At 41.6% G+C, this 24148-nt stretch overlaps 1 protein-coding gene across 2 annotated transcripts in view; it reads right to left on the minus strand.

The window, feature by feature from the left end:
* The window catches only part of LOC124151838 (LIM and calponin homology domains-containing protein 1-like), a 184468-nt gene that overhangs the window by 113743 nt on the left and 46577 nt on the right, over positions 1-24148 (minus strand). The window contains exon 1 of one of the 2 annotated variants that reach the window (XM_046524487.2): positions 3295-3442. The exons of the other annotated variant lie outside the window; for it this stretch is intronic. Coding sequence (XP_046380443.2) covers positions 3295-3348 — 54 coding nt within the window. The 5' untranslated portion in view covers positions 3349-3442. Of the gene's footprint in view, positions 1-3294; positions 3443-24148 lie in introns of those variants that run through there. 2 annotated transcript variants of the gene reach the window in all.

Here is a 24148-nt window from a genome sequence, read left to right on the forward strand (position 1 = left end):
ATCACAGACAGCTCACCACATACGCCACAGATAGCTAACCACATACACCACAGACAGCTTACCATATACATCACGGACAGCTCACCACATACACCACAAACAGCTCACCACATAAACCACAGACAGCTCACCACATACACCACGGACAGCTCACCACATACACCACGGACAGCTCACCACATACGCCACAGACAGCTCACCACATACGCCACAGACAGCTCACCACATACACCACGGACAGCTTACCATATACATCACAGACAGCTCACCACATACACCACAGACAGCTCACCACATACACCACTGACAGCTTACCATATACATCACAGACAGCTCACCACATACATCACAGACAGCTTACCATATACATCACAGACAGCTCACCAAATACACCACAGATAGCTAACCACATACACCACAGACAGCTTACCATATACATCACAGACAGCTCACCACATACACCACAAACAGCTCACCACATACACCACAGACAGCTCACCACATACACCACGGACAGCTCACCACATACACCACGGACAGCTCACCACATACGCCACAGACAGCTAACCACATACACCACAGACAGCTTACCATATACATCACGGACAGCTCACCACATACACCACAAACAGCTCACCACATAAACCACAGACAGCTCACCACATACACCACAGACAGCTCACCATATACATCACAGACAGCTCACCACATACACCACAGACAGCTCACCACATAAACCACAGACAGCTCACCACATACACCACAGACAGCTCACCATATACATCACAGACAGCTCACCACATAAACCACAGACAGCTCACCACATACACCACAGACAGCTCACCATATACATCACAGACAGCTCACCATATACACCAAGGACAGCTCACCACATACACCACAAACAGCTCACCACATAAACCACAGACAGCTCACCACATACACCACAGACAGCTCACCATATACATCACAGACAGCTCACCACATAAACCACAGACAGCTCACCACATACACCACAGACAGCTCACCATATACATCACAGACAGCTCACCACATACACCACAGACAGCTCACCACATAAACCACAGACAGCTCACCACATACACCACAGACAGCTCACCATATACATCACAGACAGCTCACCACATACACCACAGACAGCTTACCATATACATCACAGACAGCTCACCACATACACCACGGACAACTTACCACATACACCACAGACAGCTCACCACATAAACCACAGACAGCTCACCACATACACCACGGACAGCTCACCACATACACCACGGACAGCTCACCACATACACCAAACAGCTCACCACATAAACCACAGACAGCTCACCACATACACCACGGACAGCTCACCACATACACCACGGACAGCTCACCACATACGCCACAGACAGCTTACCACATACGCCACAGACAGCTCACCACATACACCACAGACAGCTAACCACATACACCACAGACAGCTCACCACATACACCACAGATAGCTAACCACATACACCACAGACAGCTTACCATATACACCAAGGACAGCTCACCACATACACCACAAACAGCTCACCACATAAACCACAGACAGCTCACCACATACACCACAGACAGCTCACCATATACATCACAGACAGCTCACCACATAAACCACAGACAGCTCACCACATACACCACAGACAGCTCACCATATACATCACAGACAGCTCACCACATACACCACAGACAGCTCACCACATACGCCACAGACAGCTTACCATATACATCACAGACAGCTTACCATATACATCACAGACAGCTCACCACATACGCCACAGACAGCTTACCATATACATCACAGACAGCTTACCATATACATCACGGACAGCTCACCACATACACCACAGACAGCTAACCACATACACCACAGACAGCTAACCACATACACCACAGACAGCTTACCATATACACCACGGACAGCTCACCACATACATCACAGACAGCTCATCACATACACCACAGACAGCTCACCGAATACACAACAGACAGCTTACCACATACATCACAGACAGCTCACCAAATACACAACAGACAGCTCATCACATACATCACAGACAGCTCACCAAATACACCACAAACAGCATTTATACACTAGGCACAATTAGGGCACAGTTAGATCAATATTTATACACTGGGCACAATGTCACAGTCAGATCAGCATTAATTCACTGGGCACAATGTCACAGTAAGATCAACATTTATTCACTGGGCACGCTGTCACAGGCAGATCAACATTTATACACTGGGCACACTGTCACAGTCAGATCAGCATTTATACACTGGGCACTATGTGACAATCAGACCAGCATTTATTCACTGGGCACACTGTCACAGTCAGATCAGCATTTATACACTGGGCACACTGTCACAGTAAGATCAACATTTATACACTGGGCACACTGTCACAGTCAGATCAATATTTATACACTGGGCACAATGTCAGAGTCAGATCAGCATTTATTCACTGGGCACAATGTCACAGTCAGACCAACAATTATACATTGGGCGCACTGTCACAGTCAGATCAACATTTATACACTGGGCACTATGTGACAATCAGATCAGCATTTATTCACTGGGCACACTGTCACCACAGTCAGATCAGCATTTATACACTGGGCACAATGTCACAGTCAGATCAGCATTTATACACTGGGCACACTGTCACAGTCAGATCAGCATTTATACACTGGGCACACTGTCACAGTCCGACCAGCATTAATTCACTGGGCACACTGTCACAGTCAGATCAACATTTATACACTGGGCACACTGTCACAGTCAGATCAGCATTTATTCACTGGGCACACTTTCACAGTAAGATCAACATGGACATGTCATATATAGAGAGCAAAACGTGAGGCAGGCATACCTACACCAACATGGACATGTCATATATAGACAGCACGATGTGAGGCAGACATACCTACACCAACATGGACATGTCATATATAGACAGCACGATGTGAGGCAGGCATACCTACATCAACATGGACATGTCATATATAGAGAGCACGATGTGAGGCAGGCACACCTACACCAACATGGACATGTCATATATAGACAGCACGATGTGAGGCAGGCATACCTACACCAACATGGACATGTCATATATAGACAGCACGATGTGAGGCAGGCATACCTACATCAACATGGACATTTCACCCTGAGCTAGCAAACATACCAGTGTTCATTTCAAGTAGTTTAAAATCAGCAATAATGGTGACGGGTCCCTACCTGTCATACAGACCTCGTCCTTGATACACAGCAGACAACAGTATCCATATACCATACAGTCACACATAGGTCTAGTGGTCTAGTGGTCTAGCCCTGTCAAATCACCACCACTATTTACTGTGAGTTGACGTAAACTGAAGTTGTGATGACAGGACAAAGAGACTCACCTGTTGTCTTTGATCACTGCTAACGATACCTGTCAGCCACCTGGCTATAGTCTGTTCTAAAATAGTTGGCAAAGCAAGGCGAGCTGTATTGATTGATAGAGATGGGCCAGGCATAACAGACAGGCAACATTTCATTTGCACTATTGGGATGCACAGCTCCGACTGTCCACACAATTCACAAACATTTTTTAGCTTTGCTTTAATGATTCACAAAAATAAGTAATGAAAAAGACAAAAAATCTTTTCTTGACCGATTCTAGATGAACATGCTTGTAAATATTTCTGACCAGCACCCTGACATGCCATGATGAGAGCTACCACCACCAAGTTGGAGGCTCTCCTTTTAAAAATTACCCACCATAGACTTCATCTGCTTGACATGTGATCTAACTTTAATGAAATCAAAAACAAATAAGATAGGTTGGGTCCCTGACGAAGATTGTACAGTTTCCAAACGTTGCAAATGAACCATGTTATGTATTCACCTCGACTGCTGTCACCTCACTGGACATTTACACAACATGGGTGAGCAGTGTTTTGCTTTTAATGACAAGATTATTTGACAAGGCTACTAAGAACAAAGATGCCATCATATACGGTTGGCGACTGTCAAAACTGTTTGTTTATTGTGAGCTTTGTTATGTATGTCATCGTTTCTGCCCCATGTGCAAACAATAAAAGATGTGACAATAAATTCCAATATGTCCAGATACAAATGTGTCGCCTTTCTAACATAATATGGGACAGTCGCATTAATCTCATGCTCTCATTAATTTCATGATTTCCAGAACCTCAAAGTTGCACCATTAAACTCTTGGAAATGAAAACAAATATGACCAGCAAGTGCAGTCTCCAGAAACAACACTATGTGTGATTGGTTGATTCAGATGTCAAAGTAACAACGAATTACATGATGTCGTCAACTGGTCAAGCTACCAATCCTTCCTTTTTCAGTAGCTCTTTGCATTTATCTGAGATGATCTTTGATCAAATGTGTTATGGGTAGATTGTGCTAAGCCTGCCAAGTTGCCTATTATTAAGATCAATTAGCGTGTGCTCTGACTTTGTGCCCCAAAGAGATGTAAAAGCCCAGAAAGCATGTTGAATTGGTACGAACAAAGAAAACTGAACTGAAGTGTTGAATTAATAGATTGTGATGAATGTTTAACATTTAAATTTAATGGTATGTGTGAGTTTGAGGATGAACTTTTTCATACAAGTTTAATGGACATGAGAGACAATGATCGCAGATATTATTTTTATGAGAAATCAAACAATAGTTATCATTGTAAACAAGCATGAAATACTCATATCCCCCGCCAATATGACATATCCGGTTGTGTGCAATGCATTAGCTCCCGTGAACTATGTTCACTGGGCCTTTTTGTAAATGGCCTTATTGCAGCACTAACAAAAGTTATTACTGGTGTTGTTTCCCATCTGCAGTTTATGATAGAATATGTAACTGTCGTTGTAATGAGTGAGGATGAGACAATAGCACAAACAACTTCCTTATCACAATTAGGATCGATGGTTTCGGTGTAGGTTCTAACACCGTTATCAAGCAAGTGAAGTACAGAGTATGGTTGACAAGAATATATACAGGGGAGGCAATGTTTACACAGTTGAGAAGGTTTAAGATCAGTTACACTGTTTGTTTGTAATGAGTTGTGTTATTACATAAACAATAATCAGAGAAGTAAGGGAGTTCTTGCTTTACTTAGAGATCAATGAGAGCAGGAGTCACCATGAGGTGAACTGAGAAGTACAGCACCAATCATCTGATGATCTGAGTTGTAGACTGGAGTCTTAAATGCTTCAGCACTGGCATTATCAGAAAACAACAAGTCCAGTGTAGCTCCAAGACAGTGAGTTGGAGAGTGAGTGAGTGAGTGAGTGAGTATGGTTTTACGCCGCTTTTAGCAATATTCCAGCAATATCACGGCGGGGGACACCAGAAATGGGCTTCACACATTGTACCCATGTCGGGAATTGAGCCCGGGTCTTCGGCGTGACGAGCGAACGCTTTAACCATTAGGCTACCCGACCGCCCAGTTGGAGAGTGAATGAGTTGAGTCATTTTCCGCACATATTCACATTCATGCTGCTTGGAGAGATCCTAAAGTTTCTGCATGAAGTTAGTAAGTGAATGCGACAACCATGTCCATGACACTTTTCCGGAAACAAGGACTACAACCATTTTCAGTCTAAGTCAAAGTCGTTGCCATGGAAACTCGACAGGCTAGTATATTGTAGATATGTACAGTAGACAGGCTAGTGTATTGTACATGTGTACAGTAGACAGGCAAGTGTATTGTAGATATGTACAGTAGACAGGCTAGTGTATTGTTGATGTGTACAGTAGACAGGCTAGTATATTGTAGATGTGTACAGCAGACAGGCTAGTGTACTGTTGATGTGTACAGTAGACAGGCTAGTGTATTGTAGATGTGTACAGTAGACAGGCAGTATATTGTAGATATGTACAGTAGACAGGCTAGTGTATTGTTGATGTGTACAGTAGACAGGCCAGTGTATTGTTGATGTGTACAGTAGACAGGCTAGTGTATTGTGGATGTGTACAGTAGACAGGCTAGTGTATTGTAGATGTGTACAGTAGACAGGCCAGTGTATTGTTGATGTGTACAGTAGACAGGCTAGTGTCTTGTTGATGTGTATGGTAGACAGGCTAGTGTATTGTTCATGTGTACAGTAGACAGGCCAGTGTATTGTTGATGTGTATGGTAGACAGGCTAGTGTATTGTTGATGTGTACAGCAGACAGGCTAGTGTATTGTTGATGTGTACAGTAGACAGGCTAGTGTATTGTTGATGTGTACAGTAGACAGGCTAGTGTATTGTTGATGTGTACAGTAGACAGGCTAGTGTATTGTTGATGTGTACAGTAGACAGGCCAGTGTATTGTAGATGTGTACAGTAGACAGGCTAGTGTATTGTTAATGTGTACAGTAGACAGCCCAGTGTATTGTGGATGTGTACAGTAGACAGGCTAGTGTATTGTTGATGTGTACAGTAGACAGGCTAGGATATTGTGGATGTGTACAGTCGACAGGCTAGTGTCTTGTTGATGTGTACAGTAGACAGGCTAGTGTATTGTTGATGTGTACAGTAGACAGGCTAGTGTATTGTAGATGTGTACAGTAGACAGGCTAGGATATTGTTGATGTGTACAGTCGACAGGCTAGTGTAATGTAGATGTGTACAGTAGACAGGCTAGTGTATTGTGGATGTGTACAGTAGACAGGCTAGTGTATTGTAGATGTGTACAGTAGACAGGCCAGTGTATTGTTGATGTGTACAGTAGACAGGCTAGTGTATTGTTGATGTGTACAGTAGACAGGCTAGTGTATTGTTGATGTGTACAGTAGACAGGCCAGTGTATTGTAGATGTGTACAGTAGACAGGCTAGTGTATTGTTGATGTGTACAGTAGACAGGCCAGTGTATTGTTGATGTGTACAGTAGACAGGCTAGTGTATTGTTGATGTGTACAGTAGACAGGCTAGTGTATTGTAGATGTGTACAGTAGACAGGTTAGTGTATTGTTGATGTGTACAGTAGACAGGCTAGTGTATTGTGGATGTGTACAGTAGACAGGCTAGTGTATTGTAGATGTGTACAGTAGACAGGCTAGGATATTGTGGATGTGTACAGTCGACAGGCCAGTGTATTGTTGATGTGTACAGTCGACAGGCTAGTGTAATGTAGATGTGTACAGTAGACAGGCTAGTGTATTGTGGATGTGTACAGTAGACAGGCTAGTGTATTGTAGATGTGTACAGTAGACAGGCCAGTGTATTGTTGATGTGTACAGTAGACAGGCTAGTGTATTGTTGATGTGTACAGTAGACAGGCTAGTGTATTGTTGATGTGTACAGTAGACAGGCCAGTGTATTGTAGATGTGTACAGTAGACAGGCTAGTGTATTGTTGATGTGTACAGTAGACAGGCCAGTGTATTGTTGATGTGTACAGTAGACAGGCTAGTGTATTGTTGATGTGTACAGTAGACAGGCTAGTGTATTGTAGATGTGTACAGTAGACAGGTTAGTGTATTGTGGATGTGTACAGTAGACAGGCTAGTGTATTGTGGATGTGTACAGTAGACAGGCTAGTGTATTGTAGATGTGTACAGTAGACAGGCTAGGATATTGTGGATGTGTACAGTCGACAGGCCAGTGTATTGTTGATGTGTACAGTAGACAGGCTAGTGTATTGCAGATGTGTACAGTAGACAGGCTAGTGTATTGTAGATGTGTACAGTAGACAGGCTAGTGTATTGTTAATGTGTACAGTAGACAGGCTAGTGTATTGTAGATGTGTACAGTAGACAGGCTAGTGTATTGTGGATGTGTACAGTAGACAGGCTAGTGTATTGTTGATGTGTACAGTAGACAGGCTAGTGTATTGTTGATGTGTACAGTAGACAGGCTAGTGTATTGTTGATGTGTACAGTAGACAGGCTAGTGTATTGTAGATGTGTACAGTCGACAGGCCAGGGTATTGTAGATGTGTACAGTAGACAGGCTAGTGCATTGTTGATGTGTACAGTAGACAGGCTAGTGTATTGTTGATGTGTACAGTAGACAGACTAGTGTATTGTTGATGTGTACAGTAGACAGGCTAGTGTATTGTAGATGTGTACAGTAGACAGGCCAGTGTATTGTTGATGTGTACAGTAGACAGGCTAGTGTATTGTTGATGTGTACAGTAGACAGGTTAGTGTATTGTTGATGTGTACAGTAGACAGGCCAGTGTATTGTTGATGTGTACAGTAGACAGGCTAGTGTATTGTTAATGTGTACAGTAGACAGGCTAGTGTATTGTAGATGTGTACAGTAGACAGGCTAGGGTATTGTAGATGTGTACAGTAGACAGGCTAGTGTATTGTGGATGTGTACAGTAGACAGGCTAGTGTATTGTTGATGTGTACAGTAGACAGGCTAGTGTATTGTTGATGTGTACAGTAGACAGGCTAGTGTATTGTTGATGTGTACAGTAGACAGGCCAGTGTATTGTTGATGTGTACAGTAGACAGGCTAGTGTATTGTTGATGTGTACAGTAGACAGGCTAGTGTATTGTTGATGTGTACAGTAGACAGGCTAGTGTATTGTAGATGTGTACAGTAGACAGGCTAGTGTATTGTTGATGTGTACAGTAGACAGGCTAGTGTATTGTTGATGTGTACAGTAGACAGGCCAGTGTATTGTTGATGTGTACAGTAGACAGGCTAGTGTATTGTTGATGTGTACAGTAGACAGGCTAGTGTATTGTTGATGTGTACAGTAGACAGGCTAGTGTATTGTTGATGTGTACAGTAGACAGGCTAGTGTATTGTTGATGTGTACAGTAGACAGGCCAGTGTATTGTTGATGTGTACAGTAGACAGGCTAGTGTATTGTTGATGTGTACAGTAGACAGGCTAGTGTATTGTAGATGTGTACAGTAGACAGGCTAGTGTATTGTAGATGTGTACAGTAGACAGGCTAGTGTATTGTAGATGTGTACAGTAGACAGGCCAGTGTATTGTTGATGTGTACAGTAGACAGGCTAGGGTATTGTAGATGTGTACAGTAGACAGGCTAGTGTATTGTAGATGTGTACAGTAGACAGGCCAGTGTATTGTTGATGTGTACAGTAGACAGGCTAGGGTATTGTAGATGTGTACAGTAGACAGGCCAGTGTATTGTTGATGTGTACAGTAGACAGGCTAGTGTATTGTTGATGTGTACAGTAGACAGGCTAGTATATTGTTGATGTGTACAGTAGACAGGCTAGTGTATTGTTCATGTGTACAGTAGACAGGCTAGTGTATTGTTGATGTGTACAGTAGACAGGCTAGTGTATTGTTGATGTGTACAGTAGACAGGCTAGTATATTGTTGATGTGTACAGTAGACAGGCTAGTGTATTGTAGATGTGTACAGTAGACAGGCTAGTGTATTGTTAATGTGTACAGTAGACAGGCTAGTGTCTTGTTCATGTGTATCTATCCAGTGTAAGCCCCGTGTGCGAAATACGCTCCAGTCGGAAAGCGCACGTAAAATCTCCTAATATAAGTAAGTAAGTTGTAGATGTGTACAGTAGACAGGCTAGTGTATTGTAGATGTGTACAATACAGAGGCTAGGTTATTGTAGATGTGTACAGTAGACAGGCTAGTGTATTGTGGATGTGTACAGTAGACAGGCTAGTGTCTTGTTCATGTGTATCTATCCAGTGTAAGCTATCTGAATTCTTTTTTCAAGAATTGTCTTGTTCACCTTTTGATTGCCCATATTTGTTTTTGTTTCGAAACTAATATTTTGGGTGAAGGTGTCCTGTATGTGGATCACAAACATGTGTATTTCTTCCCAAAATACTTGACATTTTAATCATTAATTACACTGCATATTGGTAAATGTACAAGGAACAACTAGCAGAGAAAATAAGTTCCCTAAATGAATTTGATTTACAAATATACCCTGCATGCTAAATATACATCAGATTGAACCCATAATAGTTGGCTTGCAAAGAGATATAATAAAATATACACAAATTCCTTTCTTGAAATGCATTATGCATGAATAAACATTGTTGAGTTTATTTACTTAGATATTCTGTGAGAAGACTGTGAGTTGATTGAATGGCCAAATACATCCCACTCTGTGATATGACAGTTACATTTCATGTAAACAGGGACATAAAACTGCTCTGAATGTCAAGCACTTTGACAAGGAGTACATCTTCACATACAAGGCCTCTCAAGCAGAACCAACCGCAAAATAGTAATCAACTATTTCAGCAGAGAGATTTGGAAACAAACTGGTGGAGCGGGTTTCCTGCTCCTGGTTGTGGCAATGTGGCCTGATTGTGTGGGCAGCAGAACCTGATAACCTACACATGGGATGGAGGGGGCCTTCACATAGCCTCATAGTCATTTAACTTATTTAGTTATGCATGTCAGTCTATTTTCACTACATGTGCAATGTACATATGTAAATTGTATACACAATAAATGTGAGAACATCATGTTGGCATTACCGAGTGCTAATGCTGGGGCTGACACAGAAGGTAAAACAACCTAGTATCCACACTACACAATGTACATCCCAACATGACATGTCAGTACATCACGGCTGTTAGTATTGTTACATTGAGGACAACACACTACAACAAGTTACATAGAAGCAATGGTTTTCTGTGTAATGGTACATATCACTTCAACCAATCTGGGTCAACATGACCTTACCACAATGAAGTTTCTCTGACCTTCAACCTTCTGCTGAGCTAAGCACAAATAAAGAAACTTGTTTCCCAAATCAAGTCAAATAGATCACATATTCACTTTTTCCGAGTGTCAAATATTTGTAAAACTGAGACGCTTAATTTCTAACGCTGTACAGAATATAAACACAAAAACCTTTCTAGCCCTTACTCAATATTGCTTTTGTTAAAAACTATTAAAGAATGTATTCTGACGTTGATTGTGATAAGTGGACAAAAAATATAATTTGTGTGGAATAGCAGGTAACCTTAGAGAGACAACTTACTCAAAATAGAGGACATTGTACGGACATATTCAAGTTACATTTCTTTGGCCACACTTTACAGATACAAGGAGAAAGTAATTAAGGGTGTAATTAGTAAGTTTCTTGGTATGAGGCAGACATAAGACATACACCGACATGAACACACCTATAGCATAGACCCGATTGTAGCTGGAGCAAGATCACCAGGAGTACAAGGGGTACAGGCTCGTGGTAGGAAACGAGGGACACAAAATAAAACATGTTCCGCTCATGATCTTGCTACAGCGAATTTATCTTACCAACATGTTTTTAATATCACATTGTAATAGAATTAAAACAAATTCAAAATTGATAGAAAACAGCTGTTTGATTGAGCATGATGTACGGGGGTTAGCTTGTGCTATGTCATGTAACTTTCATTAGACTCGGAAAATACAAAAAGCAATTTTATCAAGGTCACGTGAACCAATCAGATGTCTTCATACTGACAAGGAGGTATGCCAAATATCACATGTAACATTCTTTAAAATTAAGCATACTAATTGGCATGAAACTTATTTCTTATTTTCGGCACATTGTCTTTGCATCTTGACTGTTCATTATGTACTGCACTGTTATTTCTGATATATCACCTCACTCTTTTGTCTACTGGAGGTATATGCATCACATACAAGTAGAACATGAATTTCATCATCTATGTACATTTTGCCCTCAAGCCTACAGTGAGGACATGATCGTACATTGTATATGTGTGTATTATCTTCTTCTCTCTGTCTGAAGTCTATCAATTTCCACATCTAAATTTTGTGACATGCACACTAAAATGTAAAGGAATAGGAATACACAGGTATTTCTCCATGTGTAAAAGTAACATATAAAATATAGTTGGAACATTAATGAGAAGTGTTTAAGGTAGAATACCAGTTTTGCTTAAGATTATCAGGAAGTCATATTTTAAATAATCTGCTAAAAATGTTAATATTCTCAACATCCTGGCTTATCCAAATGAAATAGAATATGTTTGATATGTGTAGCCCGTGTGACTGACAGCATCATCAAGATACTTTAACATTGAATATAAGATAGCTACTCAATATTTCACGATAAAACCTTGTTCTATCATGACGTCATTTCTGGAGATTGAACATGCGCTCATAACTTGATGACGTCAAAAACTGGACGTTATTTTTAAGAAGAAATTGTCTGGTGAGTTGTCCCCCATAGCTGTAAAAGCTGTAGCAGAATGATTGCATTCAAAAGTGGGAGATATGACAATCGAAATTGGGAAAAGAGGTGGAGATGCCAAAATTGTGAGAATATCCAGAAAATATACGCCCCCCCCCCCCCTCTTTCATAAAATGGATATGTCCAACATTCCAGAGGTCAGATTGTATTCAGGAAGTTATAATTTAAATACGGGTAAATATTTTGAAAGCGTGTACATTTCATTTACATATTTAAAGTGGCCGTACAAAATGTTGAAATCTCATTTAAGAAATAAACGAACCATGGTCATTGTTTATCGTACAACAAAACACTGCAAGTAGTATAACCACTCTGGGCTGCGCAGGAATATAAAGAAAACATTTGTCATTTGATTTTACATTCCATTACATTGCGTTCAAATGCAAAAAAAATTTCTTGCAAGATACATTGATATGTTACAAAGTAAACTGAAGTTTGATCACAAAATCCCAGGGATATTAAAGGATCATTGTTTATGAGATTTATCCCGACTGAAGAACAATAGGATGACGACAGGTTTATAATGCATGATGTACAACTCCAACTCATTGTTTATTTCTTAAATAACATTGGTGAGGTTGCCAATTTCAATGTTGAGTTTTTAATCTGCACCAATACTTAGCTGCCCGTGACATGTATGTGAGCTCTAACACACTCATCCAGTATCATTATAGCACAATAATGGTAAAACCATTGCATCATATCAGTAGATTAAATATTACCTACTCTCTTTTGATACCTGTATAAAAAGTTTTAACACATTATGGTTCCAAACCAGGTAACTGACCCAACATTTCTCTTAGACCATGTCAAAATAGCTGCAATAGAAATTCTAAAATAAACATTTATAAAACTCCTTAATATCCAATGGCACCAGTTCAGTATGTGTCTGGTAAACATGCAAAGTTTTGTAAGAAATTATTTAAAGGTTTTTGAGTTACGCTCTGGAAACGAACAGCACCCTAATAGAACCTTAGTCCAACTTGTTGCCATGGAAACGTAAAACATAAAAATTTATAAAACTCCTAAACAGCAAAAGGCACCAGTTCAGTATGTGTCTGGTAAACATGCAAAGTTTTGTAAGAAATTATTTAACGGTTTTTGAGTTTACACTCCGGAGACGAACAGCACCCTTAAGGAACCTAAGTCCAACTTGTTGCAATGGAAAAGTAAAAAATAAAAATTTACAAAATTCTTAAATAGCAATTAAAAGGCACCAGTTCAGTATGTGCCTAGTAGACATGCAAAGTTTTGTAAGAAAGTATTTACTGGTTTTTGAGTTACGCTCCGGAAACGAACAGCACCCTTATAGAACCTTAGTCAAACTTGTTGCCATGGAAACGTAAAACATAAAAATTTATAAAACTCCTAAACAGCAAAAGGCACCAGTTCAGTATGTGTCTGGTAAACATGCAAAGTTTTGTAAGAAAGTATTTAACAGTTTTTGAGTTATGCTTCGGAAACGAACAGCACCCTTATAGAACCTAAGTCCAACTTGTTGCCATGGAAACGTAAAACATAAAAATTTATAAAATCCCTAAATAGCAAAAGGCACCAGTTCAGTATGTGCCTAGTAGACATGCAAAGTTTTGTAAGAAAGTATTTACTGGTTTTTGAGTTACGCTCCGGAAACGAACAGCACCCTTATAGAACCTTAGTCAAACTTGTTGCCATGGAAAAGTAAAAAAAAAACATTTATAAAATTCCTAAATAGCAAAAGGCACCAATTCAGTCTGATAGACATGCAAAGTTTCGTAGAGAAATATTTAATGGTTTCTGAGTTATGCTCCTGAAACGATTTCGGGACGCACACACGCACACACGCACGCACACACTCAAGCACACACGCAAGCACACACGTAAGCACACACGTAAGCACACACGCAAGCACACACTCAAGCACACACGCAAGCACACACGCACAGTCGTCTCCTTGAGCCTTAGATCGTTGGATGAAACACCTCTGCATGAACCGGGCACAATTGGAGTCCCTCTTTGTCTTCAGCACCCACAATCGAAGAGAGTGGATGGATGTGAAGGACCTGTCAGGCTGTCCTGGGAGTTGAGCCTTCTGATCCTCTAGTCTGAAGGAACGCAGCAAAGCTTGGAGTTCTGGAATTTGAGTTATTTTGTGATTTTCCGGGAACTGTCAACACTGAATTGAGGGCCACCAGGTAGGTAGTAATGGTGCTGCCCTTGAGGTGTCATTTGCTGTGAAGAAATTGGACCAAGAATTGGGGAGACATAGAAGTGGAGTCCTGATGCTTCTCCAGAACTCGAACCAGAGAGATGTAAGTCCTGATCTCGCTGGTGGCAAACAGGTCCATGTTTGGGTAGCCGAGATGCTGACACACCAGCTTGAAGGCTTCAGGTTGGAGCTGCTTGTCTGTGGGGGGCATCTTGTCTGACCTGGATAGAGTGTCCACTAGGATATTTTGACAACCTGGGATGAGCTGGATAAGAAATTGCAGTCCAGTCAATCTACCAGGTTGAAGAATCGGAACGTCTTCTGCAGCAGGGAGTGAGAGTGTGTTTGTTCCCTGGTTGCATAGAGACCAAACCACTGTGATATTATTTATTAAGAAATCTACCTTGGCATTCTGGAGACGATTCTGCCAGTGGGATATTGCCAGAATCAGTGCCTCCACTTCGAAGTTGTTTATGTGCCATGTGCGCTGATCGTATGACCACAGCCCTGGGGCAATCTGGTCCTCCAGATGAGCACCCCAAACCTGAAGAGAGGCATCTACAAACAGGGGTGAGCTTGGCATTAGCGTGGTGAAGAAAACACCTCCTTAGACATTCGCTACACCGTCCACCACCGGAGATGAGGCTTGAAGTGAGATGGTAGGAAGTTGGAGACCGACTGATCCTGGTGCCTGATGAATGGCGCTAGGAACTGCTGAACTGGGCGTAGATGTTAGTGTGTTCTGGATGTCAGATTCAGCACCAAAGTGGGTAGGCACAAAACCACTTGCCACTGGCGTAATGTAACAGGTTGTTGAAGAGCCAGGAGCAGGTGGCACTGGATCTTGCACCATCTGTCCCTGTAAAGAGTTCCTGGTTTTGAACAGGCCTCCTATAAACTAGAGAGCATAAATTGTCATGTGGAAATACAACAGGTGTTCTAGGTAACGCTTGTTGAATATTGACAGATTGTGAATCATCCATAGCTTGACGTAGTCCTTCTTGGGAACAAAGAATACAGGAGAATAGAAGCCTGATGTTAAGGCTGGGGGGTGTACAATCTAGAAGGCTTTTTTGTTTAGCAACATGTTTATGTTGTTTAACAGAAGCTGATGTTGACTATGTGGGTAGACATCTGCCAGGGTTGAGGTAGTCCAAGGGGGATCGGTTATAAGTGAGAGATGATTCTCCTGGTGGATGATCTCCTCCAAGATCGCCTAATTTTCCAAAATCGGCCTGGTCTCCCACCATAAGGAGTGTCAATGACTGGAACAATTGGGGTTGGAGTTCCCAGTCGCTGATGTCCGGCGTCCCCTAATTATCTCAGCGAAGTTGGTAATTGTCTTGCTGTTTTCCTCTGCCCCAACCCCTGCCACAAAAAGAGAGGGTGTAATGGGCTTGGTCCTTGAGAGAAGTCCATCATGGCTGATAGTTCCCGGCCCTGTAAAACTTGTGTGACATGTGCTGGGACACATGCTCCAAAGCCTTGAGGGCAGTCTTTTCCCGAGCGTAACTAGAAACATGGTAGTGGGCCTTGGATATCTCTCCATTGAAAAGGGAAGATGCAGACCAGGGTTGGCATAGTAACTTTCTCTTAAATTCAGAGTGCCACTCTGTGAGCACCAGGTAGCCAAGGCTCCGAGTCGTAGTGATCTTAGCATGAGCAGCCTTGAGATGATTGTGCATGTGATCTATCTGATGCTGTTGGTAGGCCATGATCATCATGATTGTGATTAGTCTCTGTTAAGTCTTGATCAACGGCTCGAGTTGAAGATGCAAGAGCAGACAAGGGTTTAAGAGAGTGCCAAATCTCTGTCTAAATAAAGGCAAGCCATGTGTCTGGAATTCTGACAGTCAGGACGGATTGGAGGAGCTAGTCATGTGGTGGAGATCCTCATCCAAGGCAAGAGCCACATCTGCCACCTCCAAAGCATGGATAGGGAAATCCTCCTTCCTGAACCATGGAGCCTTGAAAGCTGGCATATGAGACAACTTAGCAAAGTCCTCATCCAGTGCCATGATCATGTTGTTCAGAATTGAGTCCGGCGGAATATCCCTCTTATCCAAACCTGGGCCCAGGGAAGGAGCAATAGCAGTCAAGTGGTCTGCCATCAAATCCAGTACCTGGCTTAGGCTCAAATGGGTGTTCTTGACATGACATTCCATGTGGACGAACGGCCTGCGACTTCGTTGGGCGGGGGGTAATAACAAAAGGGCTTGCTGAAACATAAAGTAGATGGCCCATCCTGCAAAATTTCACCCCTTTTCTATATATGTTTAATTTTTTTAATTGGACAATACTCGTGAATCATGTAATTTTGATGAGAAAATAGGGGGGAGGAATTCTAAAATTTTCAGAGCCCTTCTAGTTGGCTATGCGACCACAGGTAGAGGTACATTCATTTAGTTACAGGCCAGGTAGTTTGGAGAATGGACAGTAACTTTTAAAAGGATCAAGCCCTGCTGGCTACATACAAATTTGCTGTTAAATATACCCCTGACAAACACCCAAACATCCAAATTGGGCATGAACATTCACATGCAAATTGTGAATCTCGACCTTAAAGTCGTTGAGATGTCTTCATAAATATGTACTAAAGGATGAATTATTTAACTTCAGAATAATCTTATTTTTATTGATTTATTGATTTATTTACCTGATAACTTGATATGAAGTAGTTACTTTCTTCCACTAGTATACAAGGTTTCAGGTCCATAAGCATTGTAGTTTCAGAGGAGATGTCAACAAGAGGACAAAGTCATCAATATCTCCGACAATGGTAAATACTTGTCATGAATAAATATATGAAACTTGTTGCCATGCAAACTAAAAAAATATTTATTTAAAATTTCCAAACCATCAAAAGGCAAATGTTCACAACTAGACTAGTTTGGACAAGAAATATTGTAAGATTGCCAAGATCTGCTCCAGAAACGAGCACTTCCACCATTTCCAGCCTAAGTTAAAGTTGTTGCCAAACTCAAACTTTTTTTCTTTTTTTAAAACTCCAAACAATCAAAAGGCACAAGTTCTCAACTAAATCTATCCATGTGCCAAGTTTGGGCAAGGAACATTCTATGTTTTTCATGTTCTGCTCCCCAATGAGCATTACCACCATTTCAACCTAAGTCAAAGTTGTTGCCAAAAACTCAAACATAAAAAAAATTTAAATCCTAAACTATCAAAAGGCACCAGTTCATCACTAGACCTATCTATGTACCAGGTTCGGTGAAGATTTGTTCCACGGTTTTCAAGATCGCTCCAGAAATGACATCTTGCACAGAAGGACACAGATACCCCCATAGCTTGGATCATTCAGCAAAAAAAACTTAATGATGGATGGACAGACAGCATGCAACAAATAAACTCATTTGACTTGACTCACAAAAAAAGTTAGAAAAGAGCCTAAGAATGGTTGATGTGCCTCCTTTCAGAAAATTACAATACTTACTCAAAATTGTTCCTACCTATTTATCAAATACGTTGATACAATCTGATATGTCTAAAGCAATCAATCATTATAATTAATTGTATTACCGTTATTACCATTACAATACAATAATATATCAAAATAGAATATACACATCAGAGATCAATCCACTGACCCAGTGTTAAACACTTCATGATAGATCTTAACATGCTTATTTGAATAGACAGTTTGAAAGTGTTCTCTTCTTTTCTTGATACTTACATGACAGCATCATGGAGATTACTGGAATACCAGCTGAGAAATGAGTTTGTCTATCCTTGTGAAATTGATAACAGTGTGCCAGACACATAGATGACCAGCGAGTCATCACACCAATCATGTAACACAAGAGATGTCCTTCCACCTTTACTCCACCAGTTTTCTCAACATGAGCTGTTTTACATAGTGATATCATAACAACCACTGTCAATTAGTTCTAGCCCAAAAACATGAAAAGAGCTGTGAAATGTTTGAATCACTGTTGAGAAGTGAACTGACACAAGTGTTAGAGATGACAGATCGGGGGTATCTCAGGTAACAGCTTTCTTTTCAACAAGTTCTTGGAGACATACACCTTTCAGTCCTGATTGATTAAACTAATTCATATAAAATCATACATGTATACATACTAGACATTGAAAGACTAAGTTACTAACAAAAGTCCTGACTGAACATAATTATAAACATTATGTTTATCAACATTTGACTGGAAAGAGTGTGACAAAAGTGCGACACTGCCTCACACTCACAAACACACAATCTGGATCATGGACCAGCTGGAATGTAAAGCATCCCTCCAACAAAAGCAGTGAATGATAGGCTCTGCTCCTCCCATTGTTGCATGTTTAAGTCCCTGACCATATGACCTAGATACAGGTGTGACAGCTCCAGTCACATGGCACCACATCAACCGGCATCATTCACACAACAGTATTGTCATGGGTGTGGACATTATTGTCATGGGTGTGGACAGTATTGTAATGGGTGTGGACAGTATTGTCATGGGTGTGGACAGTATTGTCATGGGTGTGGACATTATTGTCATGGGTGTGAACAGTATGGTCATGGGTGTGACCAGCATTGTCATTGGGTGTGGACAGTATTGTCATGGGTGTGAACAGTATGGTCATGGGTGTGACCAGCATTGTCATGGTTGTGAACAGTATTGTCATGGGTGTGGATAGTATTGTCATGGTCATGACCAGTATTGTCATGGGTGTGACCAGTATTGTCATGGGTGTGGACAGTATAGTCATGGGTGTGAACAGTATTGTCATGGGTGTGGACAGTATTGTCATGGGTGTGGATATTATTGTCATGGGTGTGGACAGTATTGTCATGGGTGTGGACAGTATTGTCATGGGTGTGGACATTATTGTCATGGGTGTGAACAGTATGGTCATGGGCGTGACCAGCATTATCATTGGGTGTGGACAGTATTGTCATGGGTGTGAACAGTATGGTCATCGGTATGACCAGCATTGTCATGGTTGTGAACAGTATTGTCATAGGTGTGGATAGTATTGTCATGGGTGTGACCAGTATTGTCATGGTTGTGAACAGTATTGTCATGGATGTGGACAGTATTGTCATGGGTGTTAACAGTATTGTCATGGGTGTGGACAGTATTGTCATGGGTGTGGATAGTATTGTCATGGGTGTGGACAGTATTGTCATGGGTGTGGATAGTATTGTCATGGGTGTGCCCAGCATTGTCATGGGTGTGGATAGTATGGTCATGAGTGTGGACAGTATTGTCATGGGTGTGAACAGTATTACCATGGGTGTGGCCAGTATTGTCATGGATGTGAGAGTTCAATTTAGATGGCACCACATCAGTTAGCATCATTCACACATTCACTTTTAGGGATAGTAAATGTCCTGGGGTAGAACTCATTGTTTATTCCTAATACAGGACATTTACCATTCCAAACGAAACAACCATGATAATCTCTTTTCATATGTCATTCTTCAATTCTGTGGTTGAAAAAGCTGTTCTCATCTCTCACAAACATTACATAAACATTGCAAGTTTTCCTAGAATGTGAGCATCAATATGTGTATTACGTGAGAAGGTCAGCGATTTGTCAGCCAGATAGTGCCAACTGTCAACAAAGTCCCAACTGAAACCTGTTTCTTAGACAGTGGCGAGACTACATATAGGCAAACTATCAATTGCCTATACAAATATTGTTCCTTGTTCCAACTTCCCTTTCCTGGCAATCCATCAGACTGCCCACAAGAGTAATTGCCCTTTATCAAAAGGGAAGCGACTCTAACCCTAGTCTATGAGATGTAACGTTTGTTTAGAGTCTGTCCATCCTTTCATAACAGAGTCAGATGTACACACTGCAACAAAATAAAACAAGATAACAATTCAGACATGTACCTGCCAAATCAACCTGTTTTCAATTGGGGAAAAAGCCCCATCCACAGAGGTCTACAAACACAGACAAACATATAGAAACTAATCCTGCTAGGCTAGGCCTAATGTCCTCACTAAACTGTTTGCAGTTTATATCTCCAGAGTTACCAAAACTTGTAAAAGACTTGACTCAGCTACATCACAGTTGAACTGATTTTCAGAATCTTGGACTATTGTTTTGATAATGATAACGATTATCCAAATAGTTTTTCCAGATTCCCGATGGTTAATTGACAAGGGCAACGCCATGTTTGCTTGTAAACACTGAAAATAGTGCCTGCGTCACCTTTCATATTTGCATCTTTATTGGTATATGACCCCAACGGGTACCGTTTTTATCCGTTGACCTTATCCTGCAGAGAAACCTAAATCCTTATATCATAATACATGTTATTTGTCATACTACAAGACAAATGACCTGTGGTTTACAAAACGTTATTCTCAAAAGGGGCCCTTGCTACTGTTTCCATCCATAATAACTCCTGTGGCAAATAAATATTAATTTCCATAGGGGCATGATTAGAATTCATTGATGTTTATTGTTTCCCTAAATCTTTGTAAACATGGTAGCAAAATAAATACCTTAATATTCATTGATTGGTATTGAAATGAAGGCTTCCATTGCAGCAGACACATGTAGACAGTTCAAGAAGTGCAACACAGTGCCCAGTCAAACAAACCTTCCAGCAGTAGGATCAGTTTTAGTCTGAGATATTAGCACCAACCAAACCCTTCAACTTCAAGTTAATGTCATTTCAGTGGCAAACATCAACACTGAGGCAAGCAGCAGAACACGGGACACAAACCAAGATTATAGAGGTGCTTCAGTTGACATTACTACATAGCCATTGCACTCCACAACTGATAGAGTGGGGAAGTAGCTACACAAGCAAGTCTTGTTTCTATGTGAATGCCTGTTGATGTCACTACATTTGACAAGTCACTTTCTGTGGCATTGTTTCTCAGCTTGATATCTAAAACATAATGCTGTATTTTCTGTAACAAAGCAACACCAAAACATAAACGTTACCTATCCATAGTATACTACCCGAAAGAAGTTAACTCTTCTACCACCAGTCTACCAGAAGGGTTTGCTGCTATGACACCGAGTTCTGGAGTATGAAGCCTACATATATCAAGGAAATATCAGTTCACAAAAAATCTTTGCTACTACATGTCATACACCATTTGAAAGGTCTAATCCTATAGTTTATACATATGAAAGTTAAGTTTATCACATTTAAATAATGCATTTATAACTTAATTAAGTTTGTTGTAAGAAACATATGCTAACACATTCATAACATCAAGATTTAGCACCAAGAAAGCGACAATTAAGACGACTGGATACCATCCTCTTTTAAGATATATTTCCAATTTAGACCAAATAGTTTCGTTTAATCATGTTATTCTGAATTTTCAAAGGGGAAATAGTTGTTTGACTATTTGGGCATTAAACATTGTGCATGTTGTGTCTGAGCCTAAAATACAAGGCGACAAATGCCTCCATGTCATTTGACTCATATTACACGACCTTAGGAAAAGATTGAAATACAGAAGAAACTTTGATAGATGTAAGTTTGACAATTTTTAGAAACATTTTTTCTGATGTTATTTATTACTTTATTTCATATATTTAACAATTTGCTGAAGCATCTCTAAATTGCTCTTTGACATATTCAAAGACCCGTTGTCGAAACATGTGTCCAGAAACATTGTTTCAATAGCCTTGCAGGAAATAAAAATTAAATCAATCGATAAATTGAAATGTAATACATGTATATTTTCAGATATTGTGAAGAGATAGATATACAAAATGAGTGATATGATATGATATGATTATGGAAATACACAGCCCTCGAAATGTGGGTGTTCCTTGACTTGTGAGTAGTAAATACACTGGGTTTAACAGTTGTATCTTATTATCATCCACTCAAAACATCTACATACAATAAATAATAATCAATGTCCATTTATTATCTACAAACACAATTTGGCTCATACTACATGTAACCATAGGCCATACAATGAATCTCAGAACAAATCATGACCACTTCACCAAACATCACTCAACTAAGAAATATGGCGCAACTTTTATTTGATGTTTGATGTTTTGAGTCGTGTATTTTGTGTTTCTCAACTCAGTGCCCAGCTTCAGAGTGAGCAGTTGGACAGTCAAAACAGTTGTAAAGGTCTGAGACCTGCATCACTTTGGGCTTTCCTCCCACATTAAAATGACAAGCCATGTTATAACTGGAATACTGTTAAAAGTGACATAAAACTGGGACATGGTGGTAGGGCTACAAAAATTCATGACGAGTTCTACCTCAGTATTACATGGTGGGAGGGCAGTCAACTATCAGGGAGAGATCTACCCAAGGAGGACATGGTGGGAGGGCTACCAACTATCAGGGAGAGATCTACCCCAGGAGGACATGGTGAGAGGGCAACAAACTATCAGGGAGAGAACTACCCCAGGAGGACATGGTGGGAGGGCAGTCAACTATCAGGGAGAGATCTACCCCAGGAGGACATGGTGGGAGGGCAGTCAACTATCAGGGAGAGATCTACCCCAGGAGGACATGGTGGGAGGGCAGTCAACTATCAGGGAGAGTTCTACCCCAGGAGGACATGGTGGGAGGGCAGTCAACTATCAGGGAGAGAACTACCCAAGGAGGACATGGTGGGAGGGCTACCAACTATCAGGGAGAGATCTACCCCAGGAGGACATGGTGGGAGGGCAGTCAACTATCAGGGAGAGATCTACCCCAGGAGGACATGGTGGGAGGGCAGTCAACTATCAGGGAGAGATCTACCCCAGGAGGACATGGTGGGAGGGCAGTCAACTATCAGGGAGAGATCTACCTCAGGAGGACATGGTGGGAGGGCAGTCAACTATCAGGGAGAGATCTACCCCAGGAGGACATGGTGGGAGGGCAGTCAACTATCAGGGAGAGATCTACCTCAGGAGGACATGGTGGGAGGGCAGTCAACTATCAGGGAGAGATCTACCCCAGGAGGACATGGTGGGAGGGCAGTCAACTATCAGGGAGAGATCTACCTCAGGAGGACATGGTGGGAGGGCTACCAACTATCAGGGAGAGATCTACCCCAGGAGGACATGGTGGGAGGGCAGTCAACTATCAGGGAGAGAACTACCCAAGGAGGACATGGTGGGAGGGCTACCAACTATCAGGGAGAGATCTACCCCAGGAGGACATGGTGGGAGGGCAGTCAACTATCAGGGAGAGATCTACCCCAGGAGGACATGGTGGGAGGGCAGTCAACTATCAGGGAGAGATCTACCCCAGGAGGACATGGTGGGAGGGCAGTCAACTATCAGGGAGAGATCTACCCCAGGAGGACATGGTGGGAGGGCAGTCAACTATCAGGGAGAGTTCTACCCCAGGAGGACATGGTGGGAGGGCAGTCAACTATCAGGGAGAGATCTACCCCAGGAGGACATGGTGGGAGGGCAGTCAACTATCAGGGAGAGATCTACCCCAGGAGGACATGGTGGGAGGGCAGTCAACTATCAGGGAGAGATCTACCCCAGGAGGACATGGTGGGAGGGCTACCATTTATCAGGGAGAGTTCTACCCCAGGAACACATGGGGGGAGGGCTACCAACTATCAGGGAGAGATCTACTCCAGGAGGACATGGTGGGAGGGCTACCAACTATCGGGGAGAGTTCTACCTCAGGAGGACATGGTGGGAGGGCTACCAACTATCAGGGAGAGTTCTACCCAAGGAGGACATGGTGGGAGGGCAACCAACTATCCGGGAGAGTTCTACCCCAGGAGGACATGGTGGGAGGGCTACCAACTATCAGGGAGAGTTCTACC

Source organism: Haliotis rufescens, unplaced genomic scaffold (genome assembly GCF_023055435.1).
Source record: "Haliotis rufescens isolate VD_foot unplaced genomic scaffold, xgHalRufe1.0.p SCAF_7, whole genome shotgun sequence".
Lineage (NCBI taxonomy): Eukaryota > Metazoa > Mollusca > Gastropoda > Lepetellida > Haliotidae > Haliotis > Haliotis rufescens.